The sequence below is a fragment of the Anomaloglossus baeobatrachus genome, chromosome 5 (genome assembly GCF_048569485.1).
Source record: "Anomaloglossus baeobatrachus isolate aAnoBae1 chromosome 5, aAnoBae1.hap1, whole genome shotgun sequence".
Classification (NCBI taxonomy): domain Eukaryota; kingdom Metazoa; phylum Chordata; class Amphibia; order Anura; family Aromobatidae; genus Anomaloglossus; species Anomaloglossus baeobatrachus.
This window is the reverse complement of record NC_134357.1, coordinates 50,437,275-50,453,046: the sequence shown is the minus strand read 5'-3', so window position 1 is coordinate 50,453,046 and position 15,772 is coordinate 50,437,275. Positions and strand designations below refer to the sequence as shown.

The 15,772-nt window shown below is 48.3% G+C and overlaps 1 protein-coding gene across 1 annotated transcript in view; it reads right to left on the bottom strand.

Moving 5' to 3' along the window:
• Positions 1-4,002: 4,002 nt before the first annotated feature.
• PPP2R2D (protein phosphatase 2 regulatory subunit Bdelta) overlaps positions 4,003-15,772 on the bottom strand; it is an 86,062-nt gene continuing 74,292 nt past the window's right edge. Inside the window, exon 10 of the mRNA XM_075352259.1 lies at positions 4,003-5,235. Coding sequence (XP_075208374.1) covers positions 4,956-5,235 — 280 coding nt within the window. The 3' untranslated portion in view covers positions 4,003-4,955. The remainder of the gene's footprint in view (positions 5,236-15,772) is intronic.

Sequence of the window (15,772 nt, the reverse complement as noted above, 5' to 3'; positions counted from 1 at the left end):
GCATTCATGGCGTAGGACGCAAACGCCGACGCCTGAGAGGTTAAGGACACAACCTGCGGAGTAGAGGCACGTGTAACTGCACTAATCTCAGACTGACAAGTTGAGATAGCTTGGAGTGCCCATACGGCTGCAAATGCCGGAGCAAAAGACGCGCCTATAGCCTCATAGATGGATTTCATCAGGAGCTCTGCCTGTCAGTGGCATCCTTGAGTGATGCACCATCTGCCACTGGAACTATGGATCTAGCCGCCAGTCTGGAGACTGGAGGATCCACCTTGGGACACTGAGCCCAACCCTTGACTACGTCAGGGGGAAAGGGATAACGTGTGTCATTAAGGTGCTTAGTAAAGCGCTTATCTGGAAAAGCTCGGTGTTTCTGGACTGTATGTCTGAAGTCGGAGTGATCAAGAAATGCACTCCGTGCTCGTTTAGGAAACCTAAAATGGAATTTCTCCTGCTGAGAAGCTGACTCCTCAATCTGAGGAGTTGGAGGAGAAAGATCTAACACCTGATTGATGGACGCTATAAGGTCATTTACTATGGCGTCCCCTTCAGGTGTATCAAGGTTGAGAGCGGCGTCAGAATCAGAGCCCTGATCTGCCACCTCCGCTTCATCTTCCAGAGATTCCTCATGCTGAGACCCTGAACACTGTGATGAAGTCGAGGGAAGCTCCCGGCGAGCCCGCTTAGCTGGCCTGGGACTGCGGTCCGTGTCATAGTCCTCACGGTGGGAGCTATGAGTCGCCCCAGGAGCACTTTGCTGCTCCAACCTAGGGGGGCCTGGGGACAATGATTCAACAGTGCCCGGGATCTGTGTTACTAGTCTGGACTGCAAAGCCTCTAGAATCTTAGCAGACCATCTATTCATAGACTCAGAAAGTTTGTCAGCAAATACTGCAAACTCTGTCCCTGTCACCTGGACAGTTGCAGCCGACTGTTCTACCTGGGCCGAGGGTCCCACCAGTGGCAAAGGCTCCGGCTGAGTGAGTGTCACAGGGGCCGAGCATTGCACACAATGAGGATAGGTGGAACCTGCAGGTGGCATAGCCGCACATTAGGTACAGGTTGCAAAGTAAACCTGTGCCCTGGCACCCTTGCTTTTTTCGGACGACATGCTGTTGTCTCCTTTTAGAGCAATCAGAGAGGGTATATAGCCAAGGCAACAGTGCGGCCGTACAGAGTAAATGTATACAAAATAAGGATATAAATATACACTTCTGCACCCAGGGGAGCAAGCACCTAGTAACAGGTGCTGCTTACCGACCGCCCTCAGCGTTTGTGTGACCACCAGATTCCCTGCCTGGGCTCCCAGCGCTGTTGGAGCTCGTCTCTGAAGATCCCCAGCGTCAGCCGTGCTGCTAGTAATGGCTGCTAGCGTTCTGAGAGGAAGAGGGAGCCGTGGGCGTGCACTAAAAAGTGCGGGAATCTGGTGCCCCACTGTGCACAGTGAGGGGGGAGGAGGATACAAAGTATGCTCCTGCCCTCAGCGCTGACGTTCCGTGCAGCGTCCCGCCCTTACTCCTGACTGGCAGGCCCGGGGGCGGGAATATGCGGCACTAGGCCGCAAAAGCCGGGGACTCGAGTTATAAGCGCGGCCGGCAAACAAGCGCGGCCAGCGCGGTAGTCCCGGCGCACCAACACACCCAGCAGCTGCTGCAGCGTGTATCAAACAGGCGCTCTATGCGCCGTCCCCAAGGGGACACAGAGTACCTCAGAGTAGCAGGGCCATGTCCCTGACGATACCCGGGCTCCTGTCCAGCAGATTCCCCCAGGGGCTGCGGAGGGAGCGCAGTCCCAGTGCCTGGAGACCGTTTAGGATCCCACTTCACCCAGAGCCCTGTAAGGGATGGGGAAGGAAAACGGCATGTGGCTCCTGCCTGTGTACCCGCAATGGGTACCTCAACCTTAACAGCACCGCCGACTCAGAGTGGGGTGAGAAGGGAGCATGCCGGGAGCCCTGTAATGGGCCCTCTTTTCTTCCATCCGATATAGTCAGCAGCTGCTGCCGACTAACTTGTGGAGCTTGCGTGCATGTGTGCCTCCTTCAACACAAAGCATAAAAACTGATGGGCCCGTGATGCACGGGAGGGTGTATAGCAGAGGGGAGGGGTTACACTTTTTAAAGTGTAATACTTTGTGTGGCCTCCGGAGGCAGAAGCTATACACCCAATTGTCTGGGTCTCCCAATGGAGCGACAAAGAAAATACGGTAACTAGTAACCTGAATACCGTGCGAATAGTAACAATTACACTTTCTCATCATTAAACAGGAGCCAACCATTAGGCTTAGTGGCCAGTGTGAAAAGGTTTTTTTTTTTTATCATTTATTGGTTATAGAACAATTGGTCATTTCTGACAACTCATTCCCTTTTAAAAAGTAAACTAAACTAATATATATATAAAAAAAAAAAGTTACCACATCGAAACAAGTTCAGGTAAACATTTAAAATTTATTAAACTTTTTTGGTCAAAATAATTGAACAAATATATACAATCCTGTTGTATAGGCCTATTTGCGTTCTTTTAATGTACGTGGTCAGATTTTATGGCCAGGAGAAAAGAAAAAAAAAAAAAAAAAAATATTCCGCAATTTTGCATTTGAACAGTGTCACAACCAATATACAAGATTTTTACCCCCCTTTAAAATCATACTTTTAATGATTTTTTTTTTTTTAATTTAAAGACTGAATTTCAGGTTTTATTGACGAGTGGCACTCTATTGACAATAATTAGGGATGAGGTACATATTTTGTTCTTGCATATTACCATAACCGACCACTGATTCCATCACAAAGACTGCAGGTCAACCCCATCATCTCATCATCATGGAGGAACTTGCTACCAAGTCCATGTTTCCCGCTACTAAAAACTGAATTTACGACTTAGTTTTAGGAAACAGACTTGAGCGTTAAGCTTTCTCATAACCGTGAAACCCATTTGTTCATTGAGGCTAATTTTTGATGTTTTAAGAAATATAGGAAGATTGAAAAAAAAAAAGGAAAAGAAAAAAAAAAATAGTTTGGCATTTGCAAAATTAAAAAAAAGAGAAACATTGAGTTGAAGTGCAATGACAGAAAAAGACATGAAAAATATATATAAAAAAACGAACAAAAACCTAGAAAAATATATAAATCATAAAATAATGCACATTAGGTATGATTAGTCAATTATGGTCATGTTATAACCTTTCTGCATAATACTGTGCAAATTCCCTGTATTTTTTCTCATTTATCAGGGCCCAAGTTCACAGGAATAACCATTGTTTTCTACAAAAACAAAAAAAAAAAAACCTTTAAATTTGATGTAGCTGACCATGCAGCATCAAGTATTTAGTTAAATATTCTAGAGAAGGTGAATGCCATAAAGGAGAAACTTTCCTTCATACTTCAACTGTGCATTTGGAATAAATGCATCATGCAAAAAAAAAAAAAAAAAATCCTAAAAATTGCACAAATATGCAATTGTTTAGCTGTGACCATGGAGCGAGCAAAGAAAAAAAAAAAAATAAAATAAAGACTGAATACGCAAGATCAAATTTTAAAACACTTTTTTCATACCTTGTCATTTTATTAAGTGGTTGCCACAAGGAAATGTGGTTATTGATACAGTAAATACACGGGAGAAAAAAAAATAAAAAAATAATGAGATCCAAGAACTGTTTAGACACAAGCCCAGTTTTTATATGTGCCAAAATATCTAAGGCCTGTAGAGAGGAGCGAATAGATTTGCGGCACCGTGGTTCAGTGGTCATGTCAGTATACTGGTGTCGCCGGATGGGAGTCCTGCAAACCTCCTACCCACTGGCATCACCAGCTTCTCTTGACTAGCTGACCTGGCATCACATTGTGTGGGTTCGGCTAGTTTCACACATCCGGCTTTTCGCCGGATTGACGGATCCGGCGCACTCCATTACAATGTGATACAGTACAATGGCAGCGCGACAACTTCCAAGTCACATGACAGCATGTGACGGGAGCTTGTCGCGCTGCCATTGTACTGTATGACACTGTACTGGAGTGCACCGGATCCGTCAATCCGGCGAAAAGCCGGATGTGTGAAACTAGCCTTACGCTGCAACAATGACCCAAGAATTGAGAAAAGGCGCTGGGGATTCCGGCAGGTAGGAGGTTTACAGGACTCCCGTCCGGTAGCCATGGAACCTAGAGTCCTGCAAATCGATCCGCAGGACCGTGGTTCAGTGGTCACATCGCTATTCCGGTGTTGCCGGATGGGAGTCCTGAAACCTTCTCCTACCCGCTGGCATCCCCAGCCTCTTTTGACTAGCCGGCTTGGCACGACATGATACAATGACCCAAGAAATCAGAAAAGGTGCTGGGATTCCAGCAGGTAGGTTTGCAGGACTCCCATCCGGTAGCCATGGAACACTGGCCTGGCCGCTAGACCAGGGTCCTGCACATCGATTTGCTCACCTCTAAAAGCCAGAGAAGGAATGTTGCAGACATTTACACAATGCACCTTTTTTTTTTTTTTTTTTTAGGAAATCCAAATAATGTAAAGCAGATAAATAAAAAAAAAAAAAAAAAAAAAAAAATTGTAGATAAGAAATTCTGATTTCCCTGTGGTAACGGTTTTGGTCTATGAAATGGTATTAAGGCTAAAAAAAAAACCAAAAAAACAAAAAAAAAAACCATTGAGCACCAGCCTCAATCGGATAAGCTCATACCAGGTTAGCACTTTGGGAAATGGATGTAGGGCCCTCTCCTGCACCCCACTGATAACAGTGCTGGCTTGAAATAAAACCCAGGTTATTTTTTTTTTTTGTTTTATTTTCTACAGAGGGAAGTGCATCCACGTTCTTTACCGGGAGGACTGTGAGGTCCAATGTCTTACTGGGTTTAACTATGCAAGAACAAGACTTTGTCCTCCAAAAAAAAATAATAAAAAAAAAAATTGGAAGAAAAAAAAAAAAAAAAAAAAGAAAAAAAAATGCCATCTTTAATTAAGTTTGTCCTGAAATATATACAAATTATTGGTGGCAGCAACAGCGATAATATTCTCTTTTGGGTGCCATGCAGTATGTAGAATCTTTTTGTTGAAATCTAGGCTGTCGACGTTGATCTCGTCTTTCTTCCTCTTACCGCCGGTACAGACTTTCCTTGGCTTTAAAATGGCACGTGGTTTGCTGCTCTCCCTCGATGCTTCCAAGGTGATATCCCGACGCGTGTTTCTGTCAAACATTCTGAAGAAGTTGTTGTAAGAGCCAGTCATAATAGCGCTGGGGAAAAGAAAAAAAAAAAAAGTATATCATTAAACAATCTTTTAAAGAGCTAATCCAAAACCTATAAATGCCCACAGCTTCCATCACTCACACTGCATCTATCACCGCCCCCTGATGACTGTTTCAGGCAAAGAGAAGGCAGTGGACTGAAGATGTGCTCACTTTGCGATCACCTTTAGTGAATCAGGGGACATAAAGCCAATTACGAAAGTGGTTGGGGCTTAAAGATGAGCTTTTTTTTAATAAAAAAGGCTTTACTGGTATTGGACCACCCCTTTAAGGGACGCATTCTAGTCTATGATCCTTTTCATATGCAAATTTTGGAGGGTTGTGGGAGTGATGCATCAAACAATACAAAACTCAAAATTTCAACAGAATGCATGAAAAAAAACAAAAATAAAAAACCCAAAACAATTTGAAGCCTTCTGTGTTGCATCCTATTGCGGTCCGTTTTTCCCTCACTGGATGGTAGAACAAGACGCTTGGAAATCTCCAAAGTTTTTCCATGTGAGGAGAACGGTTAAGACACAGATGGTGAAAACTATATCCAGCTGACTGATGAAAGAAGGGAATTTTGTTTACTTACCGAAAATTCCTTTTCTTCTAGCTCCTATTGGGAGACCCAGACAATTGGGTGTATAGCTTCTGCCTCCGGAGGCCACACAAAGTATTACACTCAAAAGTGTAACCCCTCCCCTCTGCCTATACACCCTCCCGTGCATCACGGGCTCCTCAGTTTTGGTGCAAAAGCAGGAAGGAGGAAACTTATAAATTGGTTTAAGGTAAATTCAATCCGAAGGATGTTCGGAGAACTGAAAACCATGAAACAATTGAACATGAACAACATGTGTACACAAAAGAACAACTAGCCCGAAGGGAACAGGGGCGGGTGCTGGGTCTCCCAATAGGAGCTAGAAGAAAAGGAATTTACGGTAAGTAAACAAAATTCCCTTCTTTGTCGCTCCATTGGGAGACCCAGACAATTGGGACGTCCAAAAGCAGTCCCTGGGTGGGTAAAGAATACCTCGATAACAAGAGCCGCAGCGGCTCAAAAGGCGGTTTCTGAAGAGCCCGTAGAACCCTGTTAAGGTCCCAGGGTTCAAGCGGGCGCTTGTAAGGTGGGACTATGTGGCAAACTCCCTGCAGGAACGTGCGGACCTGCGGAAGCTTGGCCAGGCGCTTTTGAAAGAATATTGAGAGTGCCGAAACTTGCCCTTTGAGAGAACTAAGTGACAACCCCTTATCCATTCCGGATTGAAGGAAGGAAAGAAAAGTGGGTAAGGCAAAGGGCCAGGGAGTAAAACCTTTATCAGAACACCAGGACAAGAAAATCCGCCAAGTCCTGTGATAGATCTTGGCGGACGTCGGTTTCCTGGCCTGTCTCATAGTGGCAATGACATCCTGAGACAACCCTGAAGACGCTAGGAGCCAGGACTCAATGGCCACACAGTCAGGTTGAGGGCCGCAGAATTCAGATGGAAAAACGGCCCTTGCGACAGCAAGTCTGGGCGGTCTGGCAGCGCCCACGGCTGACCCACCGTGAGATGCCACAGATCCGGGTACCATGACCGCCTCAACCAGTCTGGAGCGACGAGAATGGCGCGACGGCAGTCGGACCTGATCTTGCATAGTACTCTGGGCAGCATTGCCAGAGGAGGAAATACATAAGGCAGTCGAAACTGCGACCAATCCTGAACTAATGCGTCCGCCGCCAGAGCTCTGTGATCTTGAGATCGTGCCATGAAGGCCGGGAGTTTGTTGTTGTGCCGTGACGCCATGAGATCGACGTCCGGCGTTCTCCAGCGGCGACAGATCTCTCGAAACACTTCTGGGTGCAGGGACCATTCCCCCGCATCCATGTCCTGACGACTGAGAAAATCTGCTTCCCAGTTTTCTACGCCCGGTATGTGAACTGCGGAGATGGTGGATGCTGTGGCTTCCACCCACTGCAGAATTCGCTGGACTTCTTGGAAGGCTTGACGACTCCGCGTGCCGCCTTGGTGGTTGATGTATGCGACGGCAGTGGCGTTGTCCGACTGGATACGGATCTGCCTGCCCTCCAGCAACTGCTGGAAAGCCAATAGGGCCAGATACACTGCCCTTATCTCCAGGACATTGATCTGAAGGGAAGACTATCGGAGTCCAGGTTCCCTGAGCCCTGTGATGGAGGAACACCGCTCCCCACCCTGACAGGCTCGCGTCCGTGGTGACCACAGCCCAGGTTGGGGGCAGGAAGGATTTTCCCTGTGATAGAGAAGTGGGAAGAAGCCACCACTGAAGAGACGTCTTTGTTGCAAGGGAAAGAGAGACGTTCCTGTCGAGAGAGTTCGACCTCCTGTCCCATTTGTGGAGAATGTCCCACTGGAGCGGACGCAGATGGAATTGCGAAGGGCACTGCTTCCATCGCTGCCACCATCTTCCCCAGGAAGTGCATGAGGCGTCTCAAGGGGTGTGACCGAGTCTGAATCAGAGATTGCACCCCTGCCTGCAGTGACAGCTGTTTGTCTAGTGGTAGCTTGACTACCGCTGACTGTGTATGAAACTCCATCCCTAGATAGGTCAGAGATTGGGTCGGTGTCAACTTGGATTTTGGGAAGTTGATGAGCCACCCGAACTGCTGGAGGGTCTCCAGAGCGACGGTAAGGCTGTGTTGACACGCCGCCCGAGAAGGTGCCCTGACTAGGAGATCGTCTAAGTAGGGAATCACCGAGTGCCCCTGAGAATGCAGGACCGCCACAACGGATGCCATGACCTTGGTGAAAACCCGTGGGGCTGTCGCCAGGCCGAAGGGCAATGCCACGAACTGAAGGTGTTCGTCCCCGATGGCGAAACGCAAAAAGCGTTGATGTTCTGGTGCGATCGGCACATGGAGATAGGCATCCTTGATGTCGATCGATGCGAGGAAGTCTCCTTGTGACATCGAGGCGATGACCGAGCGGAGAGATTCCATCCGGAATCGTCTGGTGCTCACGTGTTTGTTGAGCAATTTGAGGTCCAGAACGGGACGGAATGATCCGTCTTTCTTTGGCACCACGAATAAGTTGGAGTAAAAACCATGACCCTGTTCCTGAGTGGGAACAGGGGTCACGACCCCTTCTTTTTTCAGAGCGCCCACTGCTTGAAAAAGTGCGTCTGCTCGCGCGGGGGGCGGGGATGTTCTGAAGAAACGAGTCGGAGGACGAGAGCTGAACTCTATCCTGTAACCGTGAGACAGGATGTCTCTCACCCATCGGTCTTGAACATGTGGCCACCAGGCGTCGCGAAAGCGGGAGAGCCTGCCACCGACCGAGGATGCGGTTCGGGGATGCCGTGAGTCATGAGGAGGCCGCCTTGGAAGCAGTGCCTCCGGCGGTCTTTTGGGGGCGTGACTTAGACCGCCACGCATAGGAGTTCCTCTGGCCTTTGTCCTGTCTATTGGACGAAGAGGACTGTGGCTTGGCGGAGGGACGAAAGGACCGAAACCTCGATTGTATTTTTCGTTGCTGAGGTCTCTTAGGTTTGGACTGGGGTAAGGAGGAGTCCTTTCCCTTGGATTCCTTAATAATCTCATCCAATCGTTCGCCAAACAATCGGTCGCCAGAAAACGGCAAACCGGTTAAGAACCTCTTGGAAGCAGAGTCTGCCTTCCATTCGCGCAGCCACATGGCCCTGCGGACTGCAACAGAATTAGCGGATGCCACCGCTGTACGGCTAGCAGAGTCTAGGACTGCGTTCATGGCGTAGGAAGAAAACGCCGACGCCTGAGAGGTTAAAGATGCAACCTGCGGGGCAGACGTACGTGTGACCGCATTAATCTCAGCCAGACAAGCTGAGATAGCTTGGAGTTCCCACACAGCTGCAAAAGCCGGGGCAAAAGACGCTCCCGTGGCCTCATAGATGGATTTCACCAGGAGTTCTATCTGCCTGTCAGTGGCATCCTTTAGTGATGAGCCATCTGCAACCGAAACCACAGATCTAGCCGCCAATCGGGAGACTGGGGGATCCACCTTAGGACATTGAGCCCAACCCTTAACTACGTCAGTGGGGAAGGGGTAACGTGTGTCAGTAAGGCGCTTAGTAAAGCGCTTGTCCGGAACCGCTCTGGGCTTCTGGATGGCATCCCTGAAGTTAGAGTGATCAAAAAATGCACTCCGTGTATGTTTGGGAAACCGAAACTGGTGTTTCTCCTGCTGAGAGGCCGACTCCTCTATAGGTGGAGGCGGGGGAGATAGATCCAACACCTGATTGATGGACGAGATAAGATCATTTACTAAGGCGTCCCCTTCAGGTGTATCAAGATTGAGAGCAACATCAGGGTCCGAGCCCTGAGCTGCAACCTCCGCCTCGTCCTCCAGAGAGTCCTCAAGCTGGGAACCCGAGCAGCGTGAAGAAGTCGGGGAAGATTCCAAGCGAGCCCGCTTAGCTGGTCTGGGACTGTGGTCCGTGGAGGAGTCCTCCACGTGAGACCTAGGGCCCACCCCGGCCGGGGTGTACCGAGAGGGACCTGGAGGCGCCGATCTAACAGGGTCCGGGGCCTGTGTTATTGACCGGTCTGGACTGCAGGGTTTCCAGCAACTTGGCAGACCATTTGTCCATAGACTGAGCCATGGATTGTGAGAGTGACTCAGAGCTTTTCAGCAAAAACTGCAAACTCTGCCGCTGCCACCTGGACAGTGGAAGCAGGGGGGTCTGCCTGAGCCGAGGGGCCCACTAGTGACCGAGGCTCCGGCTGAGCAAGCGTAACAGGGGTCGAGCATTGCTCACAGTGAGGGTAGGTGGAACCCGCAGGTAACATGGCCCTACAAGAGGTACATGTCGCAAAAAAAACCCTGTGCTTTAGTGCCCTTGCTCCTTGTGGCCGACATGCTGTTGTGTCCTAGGAGCGTGATCACTGAGGGTATATAGAAAAAAGGGTATACAGCCCGGCCGAACAGAAATAAGTATATATATACGTATCTATACCGGCACCCAAGGGGACCAACACCGAGTGACCGGTGCGGCTTACCGACCGCTAAAAAGCGGGGTGTGTGTGCTCCAGATTCCCTGCCTTGGTCTCCCAGAGCTGCAGAGCTGTTTTCTGTGATTCTCCACCGACAGAATGTCCTAAAGATGGCTGCCGGAGCTCTCAGGGGAGGAGTGAAGCCATGGGCGGCGTTAGGAAAAGTGCGGGAATCTGGGGTCCCCACAGTGATCAGTGAGGGGGGAGGGAGCATACAGGATGCCCCGGCCCTCACATCCGACGTCAGGTCGGCTGTCCCGCCCCTATCTCTGATAGACAGGCCTGGGGGCGGGCGTTTTGCCACTAGGCCGCGATGAAGCCGGGGACTAAATTTAATACCGCGGCCGACAAGCAGGCGCGGTCGGCGCGGTAGTCCCCAGTCTTCACAATTCAGCAGTCAGTTGCGGCGTCCGGAAACCAGGCGCTCCATACACCGTCCCCATGGGGACGCAGAGTACCTCGTGGATGCAGGGCCCTGTCCCTGAGGATAGATAAGCTCCTGTCCAGCAGATTCCCTCAGGGGCTGCGGAGGGAGCACGGTCCCAGAACCTGGATGACCGCTTCGGATCCCACTTCTACCAGAGCCCTCAGGGATGGAGAAGGAAACACGGCATGAGGCTCCGGCCGTCGTACCCGCAATGGGTACCTCAACCTTAACAGCACCGCCGACTTAGTGGGGTGAGAAGGGAGCATGTCGGGGGCCCCGTGGGGGCCCTCTTTTCTTCCAACCGATACAATCAGCAGCTGCTGCTGACTAAAATGGAGATGTGTGAGTGGATGTGTGCCTCCTTCCACACAAAGCATAAAACTGAGGAGCCCGTGATGCACGGGAGGGTGTATAGGCAGAGGGGAGGGGTTACACTTTTGAGTGTAATACTTTGTGTGGCCTCCGGAGGCAGAAGCTATACACCCAATTGTCTGGGTCTCCCAATGGAGCGACAAAGAAAACACATTTTTTTGGGGATATTTACTAGCGCAAAAAAACAAGCAAAAATCAAAAACACAAACTTGTGAATTTAGCCTTCTAGCTAGAACAGGCCTTAAACACTAGAAGTCCCAGAAATTTCGAGCTCCCCACTGAAGTCCTGAAAGAGGGTCAAATGACCCTTAGCCCAAACTGAATAGAACTAACTAGAAATTAAATGGCTAAACTCAATGGAAAACAACATCCTCCTGTGGTGCGACAGTAATGGCCTTAATTACAGAACAAAAGTCGGTGATTATAGGATGTTAGCTAAAATCCTTCAGGTCATTTGACCCGTCTCTGGGTTCCAAAGGTAGAAATGTTAAATGACCCCTCTCTGGGACTTCTAGTGTTAAGGGAAGGTGCATGGCAGTGCACTAGCATTTCTCCAGTCTGCAACCATCATTAAACAATAAAAGTTGGATTGCCACACTGTAGAAGGTTCTCACATAAAAAAAATAAAAAATACACCACAGCAGTAATCCTATAACCAGCACAGTTTCTGCAGTACGATAGCGTTGCGGTTTGGCAGTAGATTCCATTCGTCTATAACAATTGCACAATGAACAGCAGGTAGGTTAGTGCTACATAGTGAAATGTGATGCACTAAAGTATTTCCACAGCACTGCTGTGCAACCATTTCTGAGCTTTGATTTTGCAGAAAATTCAACACCTTTTGAAATATTTGTGACAGTATCATTTCATCCAGTGTTGCGCAACACATGTAGCCCTAGCCTTAGGGCCCTTTCGCACTGCGTTATGAACTATGTTCACTGGTTCCATCGGGGCTTCCATCCTAACTCCCCCCCCCCCCCCCCCAAAACTGGTTTCGGACGCATGCGCCGTCAGGGACATCATAGGGTTGCTCTACGGTTTCCTGATGTTGAATGGTGGGGACGCCCAAAACAGTTATTGTGTCATACCCTCCATTGATAGGCCCTAGAGGTCCCTACCTATCAGGGTCAGTTTCTTGAGGATTTTTTTTTTTTGAGTACCTATCTTATGAGTGGTATCACCAAATCTGAAAACTATTCAGGAAAAACGACTTTTTTCAGTGGGATTACAGCGATGGATCATTAGTGTCCTTCCCCTGCTACTACCTTATTGATCGCATTTACTACATCAAAAGTGACGGCCCCTTGACCTATTTAGGTACCTACTATCCAATTTTAAATTTGTGTGTCCTTGTTGGGCTTTTTAATTATATCTATTAAGTTAAATTTTAAAAAAGGGGTTTTTTTTGGGTGCTTTTGAGGTCTTTTGACTATATTTACCCTGTTGCAAATTTGCTGCAGCTGTGGTTTTTGACTTATTTCTGCCAATAACTGAAGTATTTTTTGGCACATAAGGCTGCTTTCACACTAATTTTTTAACATCCGTCATGAACTTTTTTTAACGCAAAAAAGGAACAAGTGCAAATGAGTTTTCATTTCAATGCATTTGCAATGGACTCGTGTCAACATGCGTTCACCTGCGTTTGCGTGCGTTATAGTGAGGATCCAGCGACTTGCAGTTTTTTTTTAACATTTTTCAAAAACGCTACTTGTAGCGTTTTTGAGCTGCATCCAAATACTGCAAATTGCTGCATCCTGACTATACTGCACGCAAACGTATGACAGGATCCTGCTTGCTCTACTGAGCATGCCCAGAAACCAGCCTTGGGTGATCAGGCCCACTCTCCTCTCTGCCCACTCTCCTCTCTGCCCACTCTCCTCTCTGCCCACTCTCCTCTCTGCCCACTCTCCTCTCTGCCCACTCTCCTCTCTGCCCACTCTCCTCTCTGCCCACTCTCCTCTCTGCCCACTCTCCTCTCTGCCCACTCTCCTCTCTGCCCACTCTCCTCTCTGCCCACTCTCCTCTCTGCCCACTCTCCTCTCTGCCCACTCTCCTCTCTGCCCACTCTCCTCTCTGCCCACTCTCCTCTCTGCCCACTCTCCTCTCTGCCCACTCTCCTCTCTGCCCACTCTCCTCTCTGCCCACTCTCCTCTCTGCCCACTCTCCTCTCTGCCCACTCTCCTCTCTGCCCACTCTCCTCTCTGCCCACTCTCCTCTCTGCCCACTCTCCTCTCTGCCCACTCTCCTCTCTGCCCACTCTCCTCTCTGCCCACTCTCCTCTCTGCCCACTCTCCTCTCTGCCCACTCTCCTCTCTGCCCACTCTCCTCTCTGCCCACTCTCCTCTCTGCCTGAGAGCTGCGGACACTTGTAACCAAGCAAAGCGCTTCTCTTAGTTACCCGATGTTTACATTGGTTACGTGTGCAGGCAGCCCGGCTCCTAGCACCTGCGGATGCTCGTAACCAATGTAAATATCGGGTATCCAAGCAAGTTACCCGATGTTTACCTTGGTTACAAGCCTCCGCAACTGTCAGATGTCGGTTCCCAGTCTATCACGTTCAGTTCCCCTCACTCCCGATCACATGACTCCAATGCCCACCCATAAACTTAAAGTGACAGGATCCTGCAAAGTAACACATGCGTTTGCATGCGTTTTTTTGCTGTAAAAGCAGGATCCGCTTTTACAGCAAAAAAACGTTCATGACGCATGTTAAAAAAACGTAGTGTGAAAGTTGCCTTACATTACATATTAAAAAGGGAACCTGTCCGGTCCCGGTGTTCTCCAACGCAGCAGCATTCACATCCCTATGACAAAACTCCCCGCCTAACCAGCCCTGTATGTTATTCACCAAAATCAATATTTAAAATAAGGATTTGTAAATTCCACTGTTCTTATGCTAATTAGGGTCTTGACTAGTGGATGGGGCATTAGTGGCCCAGACTACTTGGCCCTCTTTCCATGTCGGTTTGATAACTAATGAGTGAGCGTCAGATGCTCTGACGGGCTCAACTCGAGTAACGAGTATAATGGAAGTCAATTATTGGGCAGTCTGGTTTTCTGCCCACACACAGCCAGCCATGAACACAGCATTTCCGAGGGAAAAAAAATTAATTTTTTTTAATTTAAAACACGACATCCAAACATTTTAACCCCAGTGAGAGCCATTTAGAGACTGAACCCCAATGAGAGCCGCTTGCAGTCTCTGAATGGCTCTCACTGGGGTGCCGGCTCTTATTCACTCAAGAGATCCAGCTCTCCGTGTTGGATCGTGCACGAACGACACATCCGAGCACCCACGATACTCAGCCGAGTAACGAAAGTACACAAGCACCCCGATGCTCGATCGTGTATTGAGCACGCTCGCCCATCACATTAGTGATATGATTGCCACAAGCCAAAGTCACCGCAGCTCCTGGAAAATCTTGTGCATGCTCGTGGCTTTGAAATCGGGTGTATGACCCCCAGCGTCAGAGAGGCGCACTGCACGAGATCAGCTTCTGCTTTCCTGATCATGCACAATGCACCTCTCTGAAGCTGGTAAAATAGAAAAAATTCCAGCAACCGATCTTCTAAAAATCCAGATCCTATATTTTCAACATATTAAAATCACAGGGATGGTAGTACAGTAATACCAGACAGCCATGGTATCAGAAAAACAGACGCGTTTCGGAAAATTTCGTCAATCATCGTTTGTCAGAAACAATGATTAAGGACAATCTTCCGAAACGCGTCCGTTTTTCCGATACCATGGCTGTCTGGTATTATTGTACTACCATCCCTGTGATTTTAATATACTGAAAATAAAGGATCTAGATTTTTAGAAGATCGGTTGCTGGAATTGTTTTCTATTTTACCATATATCTCTGTTCGGCATTGCAGCATCAGAGCAAAAGATCTTCAAAGGGGTAAGGTCTCTCTTATCTCTGAAGCCGGGACTCATACACCTGGCTTCAGAGGCTCAATGTGAGCGAGCAAAGTCATGCGGATGAGCGAGATTTCCAAGAGGCGGCGATGAAGCCAGCTCGTGGATATCATGTTATCAAGCCCACCAGGGTGTGAACATGGAAAGAAGACCGACTAGTCACAGGCCCAATTAGCATAGGAGCTTTTAAATCCTTTTTTTAAACATGGATATTAGTGAATAACATTACACATTACAGATGTGAATGCTGCTGAGTTGGAGGGCACCGGGGACCTCACAGGTTCCCTTTAAGACACTGCTTTTTGTTAAGCCAAGCTCCTTTTCTATCCAAATCATCTACTCTTACCGAGTGAGGTGTAAAAGTGTCAAACACCTACGGCATATAAGTCTTTTTTTGGGGAGGGGAGACAAGCTGTAGTCCTGGTGCACATAGTTTAGTGAACCTCCCCAATATGTTTTGCGCAGAGTATGTAACATATCACCAAACTGGAAGCAAGTAGTAAGACAAGACCAGAGTCCATGTTCAGGCCGATCTAAAACATTATAATTGTATAGTATCATTTTGAACACAAGTGCATGCCCTAAACATTGCATGAGCCACAAACACCATTCTGTAAAAACGTACAAAATGCTCCCAAACTGGAGCAACTCCATTAACGCTGTGCAAGGTTTCCCTCTTCAGCCATATAATGGAGAGAAACAAGGGATCTCCGCCACAGCATTGGGACGGACAACAAAAGTGATGGGGCGTATAGGAAAGATTTAAAGGGAACCTGTCACCGGTTTTTCAGCATATAAGCTGCGGCCACCACCGGGCTCTTATATACAGTATATT